Source organism: Prunus avium, chromosome 6 (assembly GCF_965620075.1).
Source record: "Prunus avium chromosome 6, drPruAviu1.hap1.1, whole genome shotgun sequence".
Taxonomy (NCBI): domain Eukaryota; kingdom Viridiplantae; phylum Streptophyta; class Magnoliopsida; order Rosales; family Rosaceae; genus Prunus; species Prunus avium.
The window spans coordinates 22,098,744-22,117,073 of record NC_142289.1 but is presented as its reverse complement, the minus strand read 5'-3'; the positions used below and the strand labels follow the sequence as shown (position 1 = coordinate 22,117,073).

General features: G+C 38.8%; 1 protein-coding gene and 1 non-coding gene across 2 annotated transcripts in view; both read right to left on the bottom strand.

Moving 5' to 3' along the window:
• Positions 1 to 1,263: 1,263 nt before the first annotated feature.
• The window catches only part of LOC110767122 (E3 ubiquitin-protein ligase BIG BROTHER-like), a 76,520-nt gene continuing 59,453 nt past the window's right edge, over positions 1,264 to 18,330 (bottom strand). Inside the window, exons 2-7 of the mRNA XM_088254614.1 lie at positions 7,503 to 7,746; positions 6,450 to 6,484; positions 3,539 to 3,582; positions 2,671 to 2,799; positions 1,529 to 1,637; positions 1,264 to 1,478 (exon numbers count right to left, since the gene is read on the bottom strand). Coding sequence (XP_088110740.1) covers positions 1,422 to 1,478; positions 1,529 to 1,637; positions 2,671 to 2,799; positions 3,539 to 3,582; positions 6,450 to 6,484; positions 7,503 to 7,746 — 618 coding nt within the window. The 3' untranslated portion in view covers positions 1,264 to 1,421. The remainder of the gene's footprint in view (positions 1,479 to 1,528; positions 1,638 to 2,670; positions 2,800 to 3,538; positions 3,583 to 6,449; positions 6,485 to 7,502; positions 7,747 to 18,330) is intronic.
• LOC148293827 (small nucleolar RNA R71) lies at positions 15,652 to 15,758 on the bottom strand. Its single transcript, XR_015836887.1, has one exon. It is a non-coding gene; the product is annotated as a small nucleolar RNA R71 (small nucleolar RNA).

Sequence of the window (18,330 nt, the reverse complement as noted above, 5' to 3'; positions counted from 1 at the left end):
GGAATGTGACAAACCCTGTCCCATCGCGAGTTAGCCCCTTCCCAATGTTTTCTATGCCCGTAATTGCAACCACAAACTCATGTTGACCACTGCACAAAAGATGAAAATATCCAACTGCTTTATCCATCCCACCATGTAGCAAAAACAGCAAAGAACATTTACCACATACTTGGTTTTTCAAAGCTAAAGCACTTGAAAGTTAAACTTGATCAGGAGAACTTGGTGAAATTCAATTATAAAGTGACTAAAAATGGAATTGGACTAGTATTAATTATACAAAAGGAGCCATATTAATGTCCATTTGCAATAAATATAGTTCCACCAAAATTCAAAGCTGAGTCAATAAGGGACTGTGGGCTTCATGGGTTCGTCCATGCAATAAGGCCTAGTGCCCAAGACATAGAGTCATGGGCTATGCCCATTAAAATATGTTGGGCTGTCAAGTGCAAGTCCCAAGCCCAATGAACTTGTCCATTGAAAATTCAATTGGCAAAGTGGTGCAAAGTCTCAAATCCACAAGTTATGAATTCATGAGCTTAAATACAAAAATGCGTATTAGTTTCCAAATCGTCAAGTGAAAGCCCAAGTGGTACAAAACCACATCAAAAGCCCCACTAAGAAATGTGGGAATCAATCACTGTGGCGAAGAAGCTATTCAGAAAGGAGTGCCAAGCGACTCAACCATGTTGTGACGGTGACTCCAATCCAAATAAATAATTGGTCATGCACTGAGCATCAAGCTCGCTCTCAAAAGATACTAAAGGAGCATCAATATGGATTAACGGGTTTGTCAACCACAATGGCCCATTAATCTTAAATCCTCCAAATCATGCATGGATACAAATGCATGTGTTAATGATTAAATTAAATCTCTCAAACACAAATTCTAAATTAGTGGGTCATATTTACCCATTAATTTCCAAACTTGGAACTACATCGGTTTGATCCCATCAAGGGTATGTAAGCGAACATCCCAATAGAAGCAATAACAATCAAATTTTCGATCCCATCATGTGATTAAGAGACATGATTTGCAATTGCAATCATAATAATTAAAGTCCATTATTTAAATAATGGCAATGAAATTATGTTAGGAGGTTTACATTTTGCACTTATTATCCATGTTGACTTGTGATGGGGACAATCCTGGAATTTAGGAGCCTTTTGTAAAAACAAAAAATAGGGCCCTATATGATATAACAAACAAAGCATAATAATCCTAAGACAACAACACCATGCACCTCACAAATCCACGACACATCATCTACTTATCTGAATTCTTCACTTCATAATATTTTAATTTTTATTATAACAGCTAACACAATGCTTCTACAAATAACGTGGAAAATTGAAGCAAACATCTCTGTATAACCGCCACGTTTGAAGAAGAAAAATCATCGTATTTTTTAAGCTCATCAGGATTATTTCTCGCACTTTGACGCATCAGCAAACACCTCAGTGTAACATATTGGGCAAGCCTGAAAAATCAAATACTATCAGCTAAACTTAATCCAACAGAACAGCTTGCCTTGTCGATGCTAAGCCATCTGGTCCCCCAACCAGCATGATAGAGGTGTTTGCACGGTAGAGTAATCCATCGGTCCCCTCGTTTATATTCCATCTGGCAAATCACACATCTACGTCCAACAAGGGAATACAAGTTAATGACGGGAAAAAAAAAAAAGTGTTTTGTTACCATTGGGAGGGGGGATTTGAACTCTATCCTTGGTTGTGGAGATAAATACTCAGTACCATTGGAAGGCACCATGTAGTAGGCACAGACAGATCCCGAAAACTTCTAATATGGGATGGGAGCTAATTATATAAATCACTTACCAAGATGAAACCCTAACCATTAAACTTTAGCAAAACTAAATCCAATCCGATACTTATACTGGTGTCTCTGTAGATTTTTCAATCCAAACCAATCTAATCCCGTCTAAGGTTGGATGGATGATAAACTTCTTGACATGTATATTCAATTTTTCATCAGATGCAGATATGAGTTCTATGAGACATAAAATTGAAGTGACAAGAAAAGTGCAATATAACTACACATTATAATTTAGTCTTGCAGCATAAGGCCCAAAGACTTTGTTAGTGACTAGTAGCCAGTACCTTAAATCATAGGTCCTCATACAGGATTATTACAAACTTTCTCACCTCATACACCGAACAGTATCTATCCTAGTGAATGACCATGTTGGACATATATTTCTATCGAACATGTTGGACATATATTTCAATCACAGACAGCAAACGAAGCATGATGCAGCAGAAAATCAAGTCGTTACTTTTATGTTTGACAGTGAGCTACCTTGCTTATAATGCCCTATTTGCTATATTTATGTCATCATTCTATCGTAGAAACATTTTGATCAAACAGCCTTGTGCAAAAGGGTACCTTCATTCTCCGATAAATTAGTGTTCTATATCTCTCCAGAATCCCATATTTATGAAATCAAGAAAAACCAATTTTCTGTTCTTTCTGTTTTCAGATAAATTGAAAGAAAAGAAAAAAAGTAGAACAAGGGAAAATGTTATTCTTGCAAACATTAGTAAATATTAAACTGTCCGGTGCTATAATAAACCATAAGCAATTCCATAAAGTAGGACTTTAGATTTCCAATTTTGATTTGAGGGGCTGTTGGAGAGAGAGAGAGAGAGTACCTCTCATCTCGTGATTCCTTTCTCGAGAAAAAGCTGCATTTGCACTTCGAGATTGGAAGCAAAGAAATCTGATCTTGAGAAAGACATCGACTTTGAGTTCCAACTGCCTCACCTAACTCAAGTAATTCCGGAACATGAAAAACATTGTCAGTAATATTGATTCAAAATATATGTAAAAACACAAAAATATAAGGAACCAAAGAAATGTTTTTAACAAGTACTAGATGTTTCCATACGACACAAGGTGTTAAAGACATACAACAGCTTAAACTAGAGAACATGGTTATGTTTCAGAGATTCGCTCACTAACAATTATGGAGTCAGATCCCCACCAAGAATACAAGGGCCAGAACCAAAAATCATATCCACTGGTAAAAGCTGATGAGGCTGATGAGACTAGCTAGGAATATAATATTCTACGCTATTATGCAAGGAATGTAGCATTTCAGGAAAAAAACAAAAAAACAAAAAACAATCCACTTAAACTAATGACAACAAAGTATGAATTCAAGGTATGCCCAGTGCCCAGTAACAGGTAGAAATTGTGCAGTTGAGAGATAAAAAAGAAAAGAACCGAAGTCTTAACAAATTTGCAAGAATCACGTCATTGAGAACGAACTGAAATTACTTGAAATGAACTTTTTAGAGCACAAGTAACCTTCCTACCAATGAAGTAAATCTACACCATCAAGGAAAAAAATTCAGTATGAACTGCTAAAATATCCTTTTTGTTAGCATAACATCCTAATGAATACGTAATCTAGAGAAAAATCAAAACTTTTCAATAGATAAGACAGATTACTTAATGATAATAGAAATGTATTATCCAAATTCTGAGGAGGAGAAAGTATAAAACTAGTAGCAAACCTCGTAAGTCATGCTATCAGGATCAATGTTGTCTTGCCAAATAACCTGCAAGTAAGAAAATGCTTCAACTTTCAATGTATTCAACTCATTATATTTCTCACACAAAGAGTTTGAATGTCATAATGATCTAGAGAAAAAATTCCGGTACAAAATCTATGGTTAGGATATTTTAGGAAGAAAAATTATAAATGGAAATCAGGAAAAGGCCTGCCCAGGCTGTGATGACTTGTTTCCCTCTTTTCGGCCGGGTAGGCCGATGGAAGGAGTTTTTGGTCCTTCTTCTCTTGAGATGCGTAGGCGTGCCACCACCAAACCACTTGATGGCTTGGATGGAAAGATTGTGTGAGTGTGTTTGCGCTTCTGACTTCTTAATCAAACGATTGATCGACCAAGCAAGGAACCTCCTCTTGGCCTAGGTTCTTTTTCCTCCTTGAGGTCAAGGATGATTGATATTTGTATGACTATTTTTAGGATTTTTGTGATAAGTGCAATGAATGTAAATGCAGTAAACGAAATGACAGAAATGTAAATGCGATTAAGTAGATTAAAGCGATAAAGACTTGAATTAAATTTGAATGTAAAGACAATTGAAATTAAATTGCAAGAATGTAAAGCTTACAGTAGGAAAATGAAGAACTTGGATAATCTGAAAAGCTTGAAAAGATAAAATCCTAGACTATGAATTGAAAAGTACATGATGAAAAGATAGATTTTGGGTGTTCAGTTGGCGGTCCTTCTTTCTTCATCTGATGTTCTATTTATAGAGCTCCTCAGCTCATGGGTTTGGTCATTCAACTAACTCTGCCTTGGAAATCTTCCCAATATTAATGCTTTCGGGAGCTCTAGGCACGAACTGCCCGATGTCTTGGAAATCTTCCCAATATTAATGTCTTCCTGTCTTTAAACTCCGCCACTTGTAGGAAAACATCTGCTGGAACTTGTAGGCTGGGCTTTGGACTTGATGAAGACTCCCACCAACATTAAGTGGCATGTGAACTCCAAATATTTGATATCGGCCGCATGATGAATTCTCCAAATATTTGGAAATTCTAACCTTGGTTGAGAACTTGTTGGCAAAGGAATTCTCTATTTTTTGTTTATATGGCCATACCTTGTCGGCCGCATGATGAACATATGTCTTACTAATTTCCGCCCAAACGATGAGTGGATGCCTCCCATATGAATAATTATATTAAATTCCAAATATATATAAGCCTAAAATAGGATGAATAAGGCTTAAACTTGGGAGCTGGCCGCACATGCACATTCATCTACTTATATATACTTATATATATATATATATATATATATAATATTATATTATCACAATATATGAGATGGAGGGTTTAAACTTGGGAGCCTCCACCCGCATTCATATAATATATATATGTATATAAGACAAAAAACTTCAGCCCAGCTTGCACAAAAAATCCATGCGCCCTATCTACTCCAAAAACCAAATACCCGGCCGACATATATATATATGTATATATGATTAAGTTTCCTACTCAAAGCCCTTCAGCCCAGTTTGTAAAGAAACTAAATACCCGGCCGACATATTCCAAAATTGTGTTCGCTCAAAACCAAAAAACAACTAGCCGCAATTTCTAGCAAACCCCAGCCGAGATATCCCAAGCATCACAATCCGACCGCAATCTTTTCGCAAGCCTTAAACCCCGGCCGAATTTGAACAATTCTCGGCCGCCAATCTTTACCCAGCTTTCCTAGCTTCACCCGGCTGCAAACTTGTGTAGCCCAAATTGCTACGACCTCCAAACTTCAAGGTCCCGGCCACATCAATTCCAAAGAACTCCAAGCTTTGGCCGTATTCATGCATGCATCCACCCATTTATATATATATATATATATATATATATATAAATGAATATATCAATATGATATGCCCAATCACTTTAGCCCAACTTTTTTGCAAGAGTAGTGTTCAGCCAACTTCAAAGATACGCCCAATCTCTTTTGCAAAAGAAGACACCTTGGCCACCTTTTTTGAGAAAACACTCGGCCACCTTTTATCCGCCTCTATGAATTCTTCCTATTATATATCTATATGTAATAGGACAAAACTCAAAAACTCTTCGGCCGAACCAATTCCATAAACTCCAAACTTTGGCAACACTTATTCATCCACTTTGTATATATAATAGCATAAGGAAAGAACTTTTCAGCCACATTGGCAGACCATCTAAATGCTCCAACCATGCTTTTCCCATTTATCCACCTATAATACAATAACTTTTCTTCAGCCCACTTCTCTTCAGCCAACTTCTTCAAGACCCAAAACCGAGGGTACTGTTCATAAATCCAGAAGTCATATTTAGGAAGCTCCGATCAGAAAACTTCCTTCATGAAAGTTGTTCGTCTACCTGAGGACTAAAATCTGTGAAACTTGTAGATTTTTCTGAATTTTCCTGATGCCTCAAAACGGGTTTGCAGCTTTTGTGTTCAGCCACGGCTGGTGGGTTTCTGCAGACTCGGTTTCTGCATTTGATTTTAATACGTGATTCTCGGATGGTTGTGCTTGCTTCACGAAACTTGCTCGAAATTATGTTGGCTATAACATATCCAAAATTGAAGATCATCCAACCGTTGTAGTGCCCCCTGCCTTCATTTTTCTGAAGTAAGGATTTAGAGGCTACTTGATTTAGCTTGGATTTGGAGACCACATCCAAACAGATTTTCAACAGCCCCAAACATGACTTAATCATCTAAAGCTTCCATTCATGTTAAGGCAATCAATTCTACTCAGCCCCCAATATAGGTGCCTGTGTGCACATGTAGTGCATATATGCAAATGTGAACGGAAGCCTAATTGTATAGTATATCTAGACAGAGATATTTTAACACTTAAAAGCATTCAACTTGTTCTGCACCGAAATCATGGAGAAGCTAAATACCTGATAATCCTGGGAATTTTGATTTCTCCGTGGGCCTGAAATGTAAAATATGATACTTCAATTGTTGGAAAAATAGGCAAATATCAAGTGTAAAGTAAATGAGTGGGAACAGAATCCACACCAAACGACATTAGGAGCAAAAAAGGATCGAAATTGAGGAGAAAACAGAATTAACATCACTTTTAGTCAAACTCAGAAGAAACATGCAAGTACACGGTCCTTCAAAGATTTTAAGTTTACAATACACTGTCACAAGGTTACATCAGTGGAGTTTAATATATACAGCCCATGTTACCTATAAGGGCTCATTTGGCCTGCCATATATTTTGAAGTTGTACATACAGGTTTCATCACACGATGGTTTTAAATTTTTAATTAACAGGGTGAACCATGGTGGCCGCATGGAGAGATCAAGTAGCTCTAAACAACAGAAAGTTTGAATTCAAAAGAATATGAAATGAAAAAGAGCAAGTACAACAATATAAAAGCTTTTGTATAAGTAAAATGTATTATTAGAAAACTCCAAGAGGAAACAAACCAAGGACGAGTAAACATTGTAACAGTGGGTCCTATCATTAAAATTCAGAAAAGGTGGTTGCCAAAAACCTACGTCCATGAATTTGACGCCTACCCATGTATGAAGTAATAATCCTTGGAACTGGAATGAAACCATTATGCAAAATAACAAACTTTTTAACAATCAAACACCTAATCATTAACTTCTTCTTTTCAAGAGGAAAAATATATGTCAACTAACTCTATGAGTCACCACTAGGCCTCTATATCATCTATGTTACTGGTCCCTGCAGGCCCTATAATGTTTTAATCCATCCATAAAGAGAAGAACAACTAGAGAATGCTCTAAGACTATCTTACCTTCGGAAACTTCATCACCAATGAACATAATAGTCACTAATTCATTGTTTTATTCTCTAAATAACATTTTTCCAGTCTTCCGGGCCTCTAATATAGGACCCAGAAAAGAGAAAACCAGAGCATAATCATGATACCTATTGCCACCCAAAAAAGAAAAAAAAAACACTTGGAACTTACATTCTATGGGGTTGTTGCGCGTAGAAGTGTTTGCATTTCCTTCCCATTCTGAATTCACTGCCACATTTTGTTCACTAGTCGTTGTTGAAGAGCTCTGCAAAAGCCTTCTTTGTTCACCATCTCTTGGGTAAGGATCATTCAACTCATAAGCATGACCAAAACCAAGATCATAATATGAAGTATTCCCAGGTTCAGATAACCCAAACTTGTAATAATTTGTATTCATTGTTCCGTAAGCACTCTCCTACACACAGAAGAAGGAAAAATCTTATCGTACATGGAACAAGATGTAAGGTGTATTGCATAGTTCTAGCGATTGGATTTCACTCAAAACTCACCAAACGACTCCTCCCACCATATTATGATGTTGCCCAAGTTTTGGGCTCGATCCGATATCAATAGAGGTAAGAGATTGGACAATTCAACTTGAAAGGCAGTTCGTTCCAAATTGGATTGGTTGGTGTTTTGCATAGTTCTAGCGATTGGATTTCACTCAAAACTCACCAGATGACTCCTCCCACCACATTATGATGTTTCCCAAGATTTGGGCTCGATCTGATATCAATAGGTCTAAGAAATTGGACAATTCAATTTGAAAGGCAGTTCGTTCCAAATTGGAGTGGTTGGTGTATTGCATAGTTCTAGCGATTGGATTTCACTCAAAACTCACCAAATGACTGCTCCCACCATATTATGATGTTTCCCAAGATTTGGGCTCGATCCGATATCAATAGGTGTAAGAAATTGGACAATTCATGTTCCAACGCAGTTCGTTCCAAATTGGAGTGGTTGGGGTATTGCATAATTCTAGCGATTGGATTTCACTCAAAACTAGCCAAATGACTCCTCCCACCATATTATGATGTTGCCCAAGTTTTGGGCTCGATCCGATATCAATAGAGGTAAGAAATTGGACAAATCAATCTGAAAGGCAGTTCGTTCAAAATTGGAGTGGTTGGTGTAGTGCGCAGTTCTATCGGTTGGATTTCACTCAAAACTCACCAAATGACTCCTCCCACAATATTATGTTGTTGCCCAAGTTTTGGGCTCGATCCGATATCAATAGAGGTAAGAAATACGACAATTCCACTTGAAAGGCAGTTCGTTCCAAATTAGACTGGTTGGTGTATTGCATAGTTCTAGCGATTGGATTTCACTCAAAACTCCCCAAATGACTCCTCCCACCATATTATGTTGTTTCCCAAGATTTGGGCTCGATCCGATATCAATAGGTCTAAGGAATTGGACAATTCAAGTTCCGACGCAGTTCGTTCCAAATTGGAGTGGTTGATGTATTGCATAGTTCTAGCGATTTAATTTCACTCAAAACTCACCGAATGACTCCTCCCACCATATTATGATGTTTCCCAAGATTTGGGGTCGATCCGATATCAATAGGAGTAAGAAATTGGACAATTCAAGTTCCAACGCAGTTCGTTCCAAATTGGAGTGGTTGGTGTATTGCATAGTTCTAGCGATTGAATTTCACTCAAAACTAGCCAAATGACTCGTCCCACAATATTATGATGTTTCCCAAGTTTTGGGCTCGATCCGATATCAGTAGAGATAAGATATTGGACAATTCAACTTGAAAGGCAGTTCGTTCCGAATTAGAGTGGTTGGTGTATTGCATAGTTCTAGAGATTGGATTTCGCACAAAACTTACCAAATGACTCCTCCCACCATATTATGATGTTCCCCAAGATTTGGGCTCGATCCGATATCAATAGGTGTAAGAAATTGAACAATTCATTTTGAAAGGCAGTTCGTTCCAAATTTGAGTGGTTGGTGCATTGCATAGTTCTAGCAAATGGATTTCATTCAAAACAAGCCAAACGACTCCTCCCACCATATTATGATGTTGCCCAAGTTTTGGGCTCGATCCGATATCAATAGGTGTAAGAAATTGGACAATTCAAGTTCCAACGTAGTTCGTTCCAAATTTGAGTGGTTGGTGTATTGCATAATTCTAGCGATTGGATTTCACTCAAAACACTCCAAATGACTCCCCCCACCATGTTATGATGTTGCCCAGGTTTTGGGCTCGATCCGATGTTAATAGAGGTAAGAAATTGGGCAATTCAACTTGAAAGGCAGTTCGTTCCAAATTGGAGTGGTTGGTGTATTGCATAGTTCTAGCAATTGGATTTCACTCAAAACTCACCAAATGACTCCTCCCACCATATTATGTTGTTTCCCAAGATTTGGGCTCGATCCGATCTCAATAGTTGTAAGAAATTGGACAATTCCATTTGAAAGGCAGTTCGTTCCAAATTGGATTGGTTGGTGTTTTGCATAGTTCTAGGGATTGGATTTCACTCAAAACTAGCCAAATGACACCTCCCATCGTATTATGATGTTGCCCAAGTTTTGGGCTCGATCCGATTTGAATAGAGGTAAGAAATTGGACAATTCAACTTGAAAGGCAATTCGTTCCAAGTTGGAGTGGTTGGTGTATTGCATAGTTCTAGCGATTGGATTTCACTCAAAACTAACTAAATGACTCCTCCCACCATATTATGCTGTTTCCCAAGTTTTGGGGTCAATCCGATATCAATAGGTGTAAGAAATTGGACAATTCAAGTTCCAACGCAATTCATTCCAAATTCGAGTGGTTGGTGTATTGCATAGTTCTAGCGATTGGATTTCACTTAAAACTCACCAAATGACTCCTCCCACCATATTATGTTATTTCCCAAGATTTGGGCTCGATCCGATATCAATAGGTGTAAGAAATTGGACAATTCAAGTTCCAACGCAGTTCGCTCCAAATTGGAGTGGTTGGTGTATTGCATAGTTCTAGCGATTGGATTTCACTCAAAACTCACCAAATGACTACTCCCACCATATTATGATGTGTCGCAAGATTTGGGCTCGATACGATATCAATAGGTGTAAGAAATTGGACAATTCATGTTCCAACGCAGTTCGTTCCAAATTGGAGTGGTTGGGGTATTGCATAGTTCTAGCGATTGGATTTCACTCAAAACTCACCAAATGACTACTCCCACCATATTATGATGTGTCGCAAGATTTGGGCTCGATCCGATATCAATATGTGTAAGAAATTGGGCAATTCCATTCGAAAGGCAGTTCCTTCCAAATTGGAGTGGTTGGTGTATTGCGTGGTTCCAGCGATTGGATTTCTCTCAAAACTCACCAAATGACTCCTCCCACCGTATTATGATGTTTCCCATGTTTTGGGCTCAATCCGATATCAATAGGTGTAAGAAATTGGACAATTCAAGTTCCAACGCAGTTTATTCCAAATTGGAGTGGTTGGTGTATTGCGTAGTTCTAGCGATTGGATTTCACTTAAAACTCACCAAATGACTCCTCCCACCATATTATGATGTTTCCCAAGATTTGGGCTTGATCCGATATCAATAGGTGTAAGAAATTGCACAATTCAAGTTCCAACGCAGTTCATTCCAAATTGGAGTGGTTGGTGTATGGCGTAGTTCTAGGGGTTGGATTTCACTGAAAACAAGCCAAATGACTCCTCCCACCATATTATGATGTTTCCCAAGTTTTGGGCTCGATCCGATATCAATAGGTGTAAGAAATTGGACAATTCAACCTGAAAGGCAGTTCGTTCCAAGTTGGAGTGGTTGGTGTATTGCCTAGTTCTAGCGATTGGATTTCACTCAAAACTCCCCAAATGACTCCTGCCACTGTATTATGATGTTTACGAAGTTTTGGGCACGATCCGATGTCAAAAGGTGTAAGAAATTGGACAATTCAAGTTCTAACGCAGATCGTTCCAAATTGGAGTGGTTGGTGTATTGCATAGTTCTAGCAATTGGATTTCACTCAAAACTCACCAAATGACAACTCACACCATATTATGATGTTTCCCAAGATTTGGGCTCGATCCGATATTAATAGGTGTAAGAAATTGGACAATTCAAGTTCCAACGCAGTTCGTTCCAAATTGGAGTGGTTGGTGTATTGCATAGTTCTTGCGAATGGATTTCACTCAAAACTCACCAAATGACTCCTCCCACCATATTATGATGTTTCCCAAGATTTGGGCTCGATCCGAAATCAATAGGTGTAAGAAATTGGACAATTCAAGTTCCTATGCAGTTCGTTCCAAATTCCAGTGGTTGGTGTATTGCTTAGTTCTAGCAAATGGATTTCACTCAAAACTCACCAAATGACTCCTCCCACCATATTATGATGTTTCCCAAGATTTGGGCTCGATCCGATATCAATAGGTGTAAGAAATTGGACAATTCCATTTGAAAGGCAGTTCGTTCCAAATTGGATTGGTTGGTGTATTGCATAGTTCTAGCGATTGGATTTCACTCAAAACTAGCCAAATGACTCCGCCCACCATATTATGATGTTGCCCAAGTTTTGGGCTCGATCCGATATGAATAGAGGTAAGAAATTGGACAATTCAACTTGAAAGGCAATTCGTTCCAAGTTGGAGTGGTTGGTGTATTGCTTAGTTCTAGCGATTGGATTTCACTCAAAACTCACCAAATGACTCCTCCCACCATATTATGATGTTTCCCAAGATTTGGGCTCGATCCGATATCAATAGAGGTAAGAAATTGGATAATTCAACTTGGAAGGCAGTTCGTTCCAAATTGGAGTGGTTGGTCTATTGCATAGTTCCTGCGATTGGATTTCACTCAAAACTCACCAAATGACTCCTCCCACCATATTATGTTATTTCCCAAGATTTGGGCTCATTCCGATATGAATAGAGGTAAGAAATTGGACAATTCAACTTGAAAGGCAGTTCGTTCCAAATTGGAGTGGTTGGTGTATTGCATAGTTCTAGCTATTGGATTTCACTCAAAACTCTCCAATGACTCCTCCCACCATATTATGATGTTTCCCAAGATTTGGGCTCGATCCGATATCAATAGGTGTAAGAAATTGCACAATTCAAGTTCCAACGCAGTTCTTTCCAAATTGGAGTGGTTGGTGTTTTGCATAGTTCTAGCAATTGGATTTCACTCGAAACTCACCAAATGACTCCTCCCACCATATTATGATGTTTCCCAAGATTTGGGCTCGATCCAATATCAATAGGTGTAAGAAATTGGACAATTCAATTTGAAAGGAAGTTCGTTCCAAATTGGAGTGGTTGGTGTATTGCATAGTTCTAGCGATTGGATTTCAGTCAAAACTAGCCAAATGACTCATCCCACCATATTATGATGTTGCCCAAGTTTTGGGCTCGAACCGATACGACTAGAGGTAAGAAATTGGACAATTCAACTTGAAAGGCAATTCGTTCCAAGTTGGAGTGGTTGGTGTATTGCATAGTCCTAGCGATTGGATTTCACTCAAAACTCACCAAGTGACTCCGCCCACTGTATTATGATGTTTCCCAAGTTTTGGGCACGATCCGATATCAATAGGTGTAAGAAATTGGACAATTAAAGTTGTAACGCAGTTCGTTCCAAATTGGAGTGGTTGGTGTATTGCGTAGTTCTAGCTATTGGATTTCCCTCAAAACGTACCAAATGTCATCTCACACCATATTATGATGTTTCCCAAGATTTGGGCTCGATTCGATATCAATAGGTGTAAGAAATTGGACAATTCAAGTTCCAACGCATTTCATTCAAAATTGGAGTGGTTGGTGTCGCGCATAGTTCTAGCGATTGAATTCACTGAAAACTCACCAAACGACTCCTCCCACCATATTATGATGTTTCCCAAGATTTGGGCTCGATCCGATATCAATAGGTGTAAGAAATTGGACAATTCAAGTTCCTATGCAGTTCGTTCCAAATTCCAATGGTTGGTTGATAAGTTCATAATTTCACACATTTGCATGCCTTCGTTACTTAGTAATTTTGTTTAGTTTCTCTTTATTTCAAGTCACTTACCTATGTTTGTGTGTTCTATAGGTTGAAGGCAGCAAGAGATTGCTTTTGAAGCAAAATGGTGCAAAACGTGCAAAAACTGGATATTGAGTTAGAAGTTCATTTCGGACTTATCTTCTTCATCCGAGCTTGGATTGGGCCAATACTTGTGTGGTTGGATCAGAGACATTCTGAACTTCAAAATGGATATCTTAAAGTCATATTTGGATTCAGCCAAACCCAATCCGTGAGCCCATCAAAATACACATCATGCTGACATGAGGATGAGCTGATGGATGCTTGGTCATGGTGAGCTAGGCATGAGCTATTGGTTTCTGGATGGATGCTTGATCATGCTGACATGAAGATGACCTATGGCTGCTGGTGGGATTTATTAGTGCAGCAACCAATTCTGATTATCTAAATACAAGTGTTGTATGCATTAGTCATATTCAATTCAGAATTCCCCTTTCCTTCTCCCTATAAATACCACTTCCATTCCACATCCCAGACACAATTCACTTCATCCATTACTTCCATACACACATTCAGATTCACCACAAAGAGAGAGAGAGAGCTAGCTGCAAAGGAGGGAGAGCTGGGAGCTGTCCTGGAAACTACCTTGCTGCCACCAGCTAGTTCTTCTATTCTCTTTATTCTACCTATGTATTTCTTATCTTCTGTATTCATAATTATGTTTAACTAATCCATTTTGTTAGGGCTTAGGATGAAGCCCTAGTCATGAATATTCAATGTTATGGATGATTTCATAGTTAATTGATTTCCTTGCTTTCATTATCAAGTTGTTAATCTCCAGCTTATTATGTGCTTGATGTATGTTTTCTTGGAGTAGCTAACTAGGATTTTATGCATCTAGCACAGGTTGGGAAGGGGTTTAGATTCACCAATTCTACTCTCCTTTCACAAGCAACACATGAATGGCCTAAGAATCATTCAAGGGGTTAATAACCATAGGTTGACTAGGACAGATACCATGTTCTAGGACTTGTGTGATTATCATATTCTCAAGGAACTTAATGACTCTTATATGCTTTATTCTAAGTAGATACCATGCTTAGGTTGCATATTAGAGATCACGTGTTGTGTAGATACCATGCACAATTACATGCCTTAGGAGAATCATGCATCCTGCACCTAGATACCATAGGCTTGTATGCGATAATCTATTGTTAATGAAGCTTGAGTCAATTTCTATGCATTCATAACTTGGATAGGAAGACTAGTGGTAGATTCCAAGGCTCTAACACTTCTCAATCATTGTTTCACAACTTGTTCATTGCTGCCATTGTTTACTTCCAGCACTTCCATTTCATTCTCTTGTTTTCATTTAAACAACAAAAACCCCCCATTCGAGTGCGTGTGTGGTGCTAGGATTCTGTCCTAGACCTTGCCAATTGTTAGTTAGTTTGTTTCTTTGTTTTCAGTTTTTCCATCATTCTAAGTAGTTTAACTTGCAACCAAGTTACCATTCTCCGTGGGATCGACCTCGTATTTCATAAGCTATACTATAAATGGTTCGTGCACTTGCGAGAATTGAAGTTTCTATTTTTAATAACTCATTTTAGTTGTTAGGAATAGGCTCAACAAGTTTTTGGCGCCGTTGCCGGGGAACCGGTAACGATGGTGCTATAGTTAGATTACTTTGAGTGTTTTTGTTTTTGTTTTCGTTGGTTTTTATTTCTGTATTCTGTTTTTCTTTTTAGTTGTTATCTCCATTTGAAGGCACTAATTGGTTTCTTGTGTGTGCATATATGTCCGAATCTGATTCTGAGCCAATTTCACCAGGAACTTTTGCTGTACGTGTTGGTTTGAGGAGGAATTATAGTTCTTTAAGTGCTGAATCTGAGAGCTACGAATCTGAAGGTTCAAGCAAGATGGCAGAGATTCCAAACAACAACAATAATGATGAAGGAGGTGGTGCGCTTGTTGTCCAACCTAGGAAACCCCTGCGTGAATTTTCCATCCCCAAAGTCACTGATCAACCTTCGTGCATCGTCTATCCTCAACTCACAATTGACAGGTTTGAGCTTAGAAGTGGTATGATTCATCTTCTTCCAACTTATTATGGTAATACCACTGAGGATCCTTACATGCATGTTAAGCAATTCTTTGAAATATGTGCTACAATCAAAATTCAAGGACTTGATGATGAGCAGATTAAGATGAGGCTATTCCCATTCAGTTTAAAAGATAAGGCTAAGTCATGGTTATACTCTTTGCCTAATGCTTCAATTCGTACTTGGGATGAGCTTTCTAATAAGTTTTTGCAGAAATTCTTTCCAGCTCAAAAGACTAACAAGATTAGAAAGGAAATTCTTGGTTTCACACAAAGAGAAGGAGAAGCTTTTCATGAATGCTGGGAGAGGTACAAGGAGATGATGAGTTCTTGCCCACACCACAATATAGAGAGTTGGATGCAAATGCAATCTTTCTATGAAGGTTTGCTTGATTCCGAAAGGATGATGGTAGATGCAACAAGTGGAGAAGGACTGATGAACAAAACAGCAGATGAGGCTTTTACTCTCTTTGAATCTTTGAGTACCAACTCTCAACAATGGAGCTACAATAAAGGAAGAGGAGCTCCTATGAAAGCTGTGGTCTCTGAGGTAAGTACTAATAATGAGATTAATGCAAAACTTGATGTTATGTGTTCTTTGCTTCAACAGGCAGTGACTGGCCCTCTAGGAAGCAAAGAGGAAGTTCAAGACCAATCTTTTGCAAAGCACATGCTAGAGCAAGCAAATGCCCTTCAAGGAAGGAATCCTCAGAATGATCCTTACTCAAACACATACAATCCGGGGTGGAGAAATCATCCTAATTTCAGGTGGAGCAATAATTCAAATGTGCAACAATCTCAAGGACCTCCCCCAGGATTTCAAATACAACAAAGGCAATTCCAGCAAGCTCCCCAACAAGTACAAGAGCAAAGGGGTGATCAAATGGGAGAATTGCAAGACATGTTCAAGAAGTTCATGGGGCAACAGATGCAAACCAATCAGAATCTTCAAAATGCAGTGAACAAACTAGAAGTGCAAGTTGGGCAGATTGCATCCTCCATGAGCAATAGAGCATCCGGAACTTTTCCAAGCCAAACGGAGGTGAATCCAAGGCATCATGAGCAAGTTAAAGCAGTGCACATCTTGAGAAGTGGTAAACAAGTTGATAATAAGGTTGGAGATGCCAATGAAGAGCAAGAAGATGGAGAAAACGTGGAGATCATTCAGCCACCACAAGGGCAGCCCACAGGTTCCACCAAACAGCCCCTCAATTCTCTTGGAAAGAGCACAGGCCCTAAGGTATCATCTAATGCTAATCAAGTTCCAATTTCATCTAATGATTTTAGGCCTATTGCACCCTTTCCCAGCAGGTTATCAAAGTCAAAGAAAGATCAAGGCTTGGATGAGATAATGGAAATATTCAAGAAAGTGCAAATCAACATCCCATTGCTCAATGCCATTGCTCAGATTCCAAAATATGCAAAATTTTTGAAGGATCTATGCACTAACAAGAGGAGATTCAAAGAGCATGAACAGGTTGCATTAAGTGAAGAGGTTAGTGCAGTCTTACAAAGAAAGCTACCTCCAAAGCTAAAGGATCCAGGTTCATTTTCTATACCTTGTATAGTTGGTGATTTTAAGTTTCAAAAAGCTTTGCTTGATCTTGGTGCATCCATTAACCTTATGCCATATCATGTTTATGAGAAACTTAACCTTGGTGAGTTGCAAGCCACATCTGTGAGCATTCAATTGGCAGATAGAACTATCAGGTACCCTAGGGGCATTCTAGAAGATGTTTTGGTGAAAGTAGAAGAGCTGATTTTGCCAGCTGATTTCTTGGTGTTGGAAATGGAAGAAGCACCAATTCATGACAATCAGTTACCACTCATTCTTGGTCGTCCATTCATGGCAACTGCCGGTGCAATTATTGATGTGAAGAAGGGTACATTGACTATGAACGTGTTTGATGAGACAATAGCATTCAAAGTGTTTGAAGCCTCCAAGTTTCCAAGTGATGAGCATGAAGTTTTCCAGCTTGATGCAATTGATAATATGGTGAAAGAAGCACTGCCAATGAGTTATTTGGAGCCTATTGAAGCATGCATCACACAAAGCATAAGGAAAGAAGAAGTGGACAGATTAGAGGCTGTGATCTCTCCTTTACTTCTTGAGCTTGTTTGCAGCATGGATAGCTACATAGAAGTGGGAAAGAGGTATGCAAACCAATTTGAATCTTTACCCGCACCTACTAATAAGGTTTTACCTTCTATTGTGCAGGCACCGGAGTTGGAATTAAAGCAATTGCCAACACACCTTAAATATGCTTATTTAGGTGAGAGTGAGACTCTACCTGTTATCATTGCCTCACACCTCGAACCAAATGATGAGAAGAAGCTTTTGAGGGTTCTAAAAGAGCACAAAACTGCGATTGGATGGAGCATTGCAGATATCAAAGGCATAAGCCCAACATCGTGCATGCATAGGATACTATTGGAGGACAATGCAGTGCCTAAGAGGGATGCCCAAAGACGTCTCAATCCAAACATGAAGGAGGTGGTAAGGAAAGAAGTAATGAAGCTTTTAGATGTTGGTATTATTTACCCTATTTCTGACAGTAAATGGGTGAGCCCAATACAAGTTGTCCCCAAGAAATCAGGTATCACAGTGGTGAAGAATGAAGCAAACGAGCTTGTACCAACACGGATGACCACGGGCTGGAGAGTTTGCATTGATTATAGGAAGCTCAACACAGCAACAAGCAAGGATCACTTCCCTCTTCCATTTATTGATCAAATGCTTGAGAGATTGGCTGGCCATAGCCACTATTGCTTCCTTGATGGATATTCAGGTTACAACCAAATCGCCATAGCCCCAGAAGATCAAGAGAAGACAACCTTCACATGTCCCTTTGGTACTTTTGCTTATAGGAGGATGCCCTTTGGTCTTTGCAACGCCCCAGCCACTTTCCAAAGGTGCATG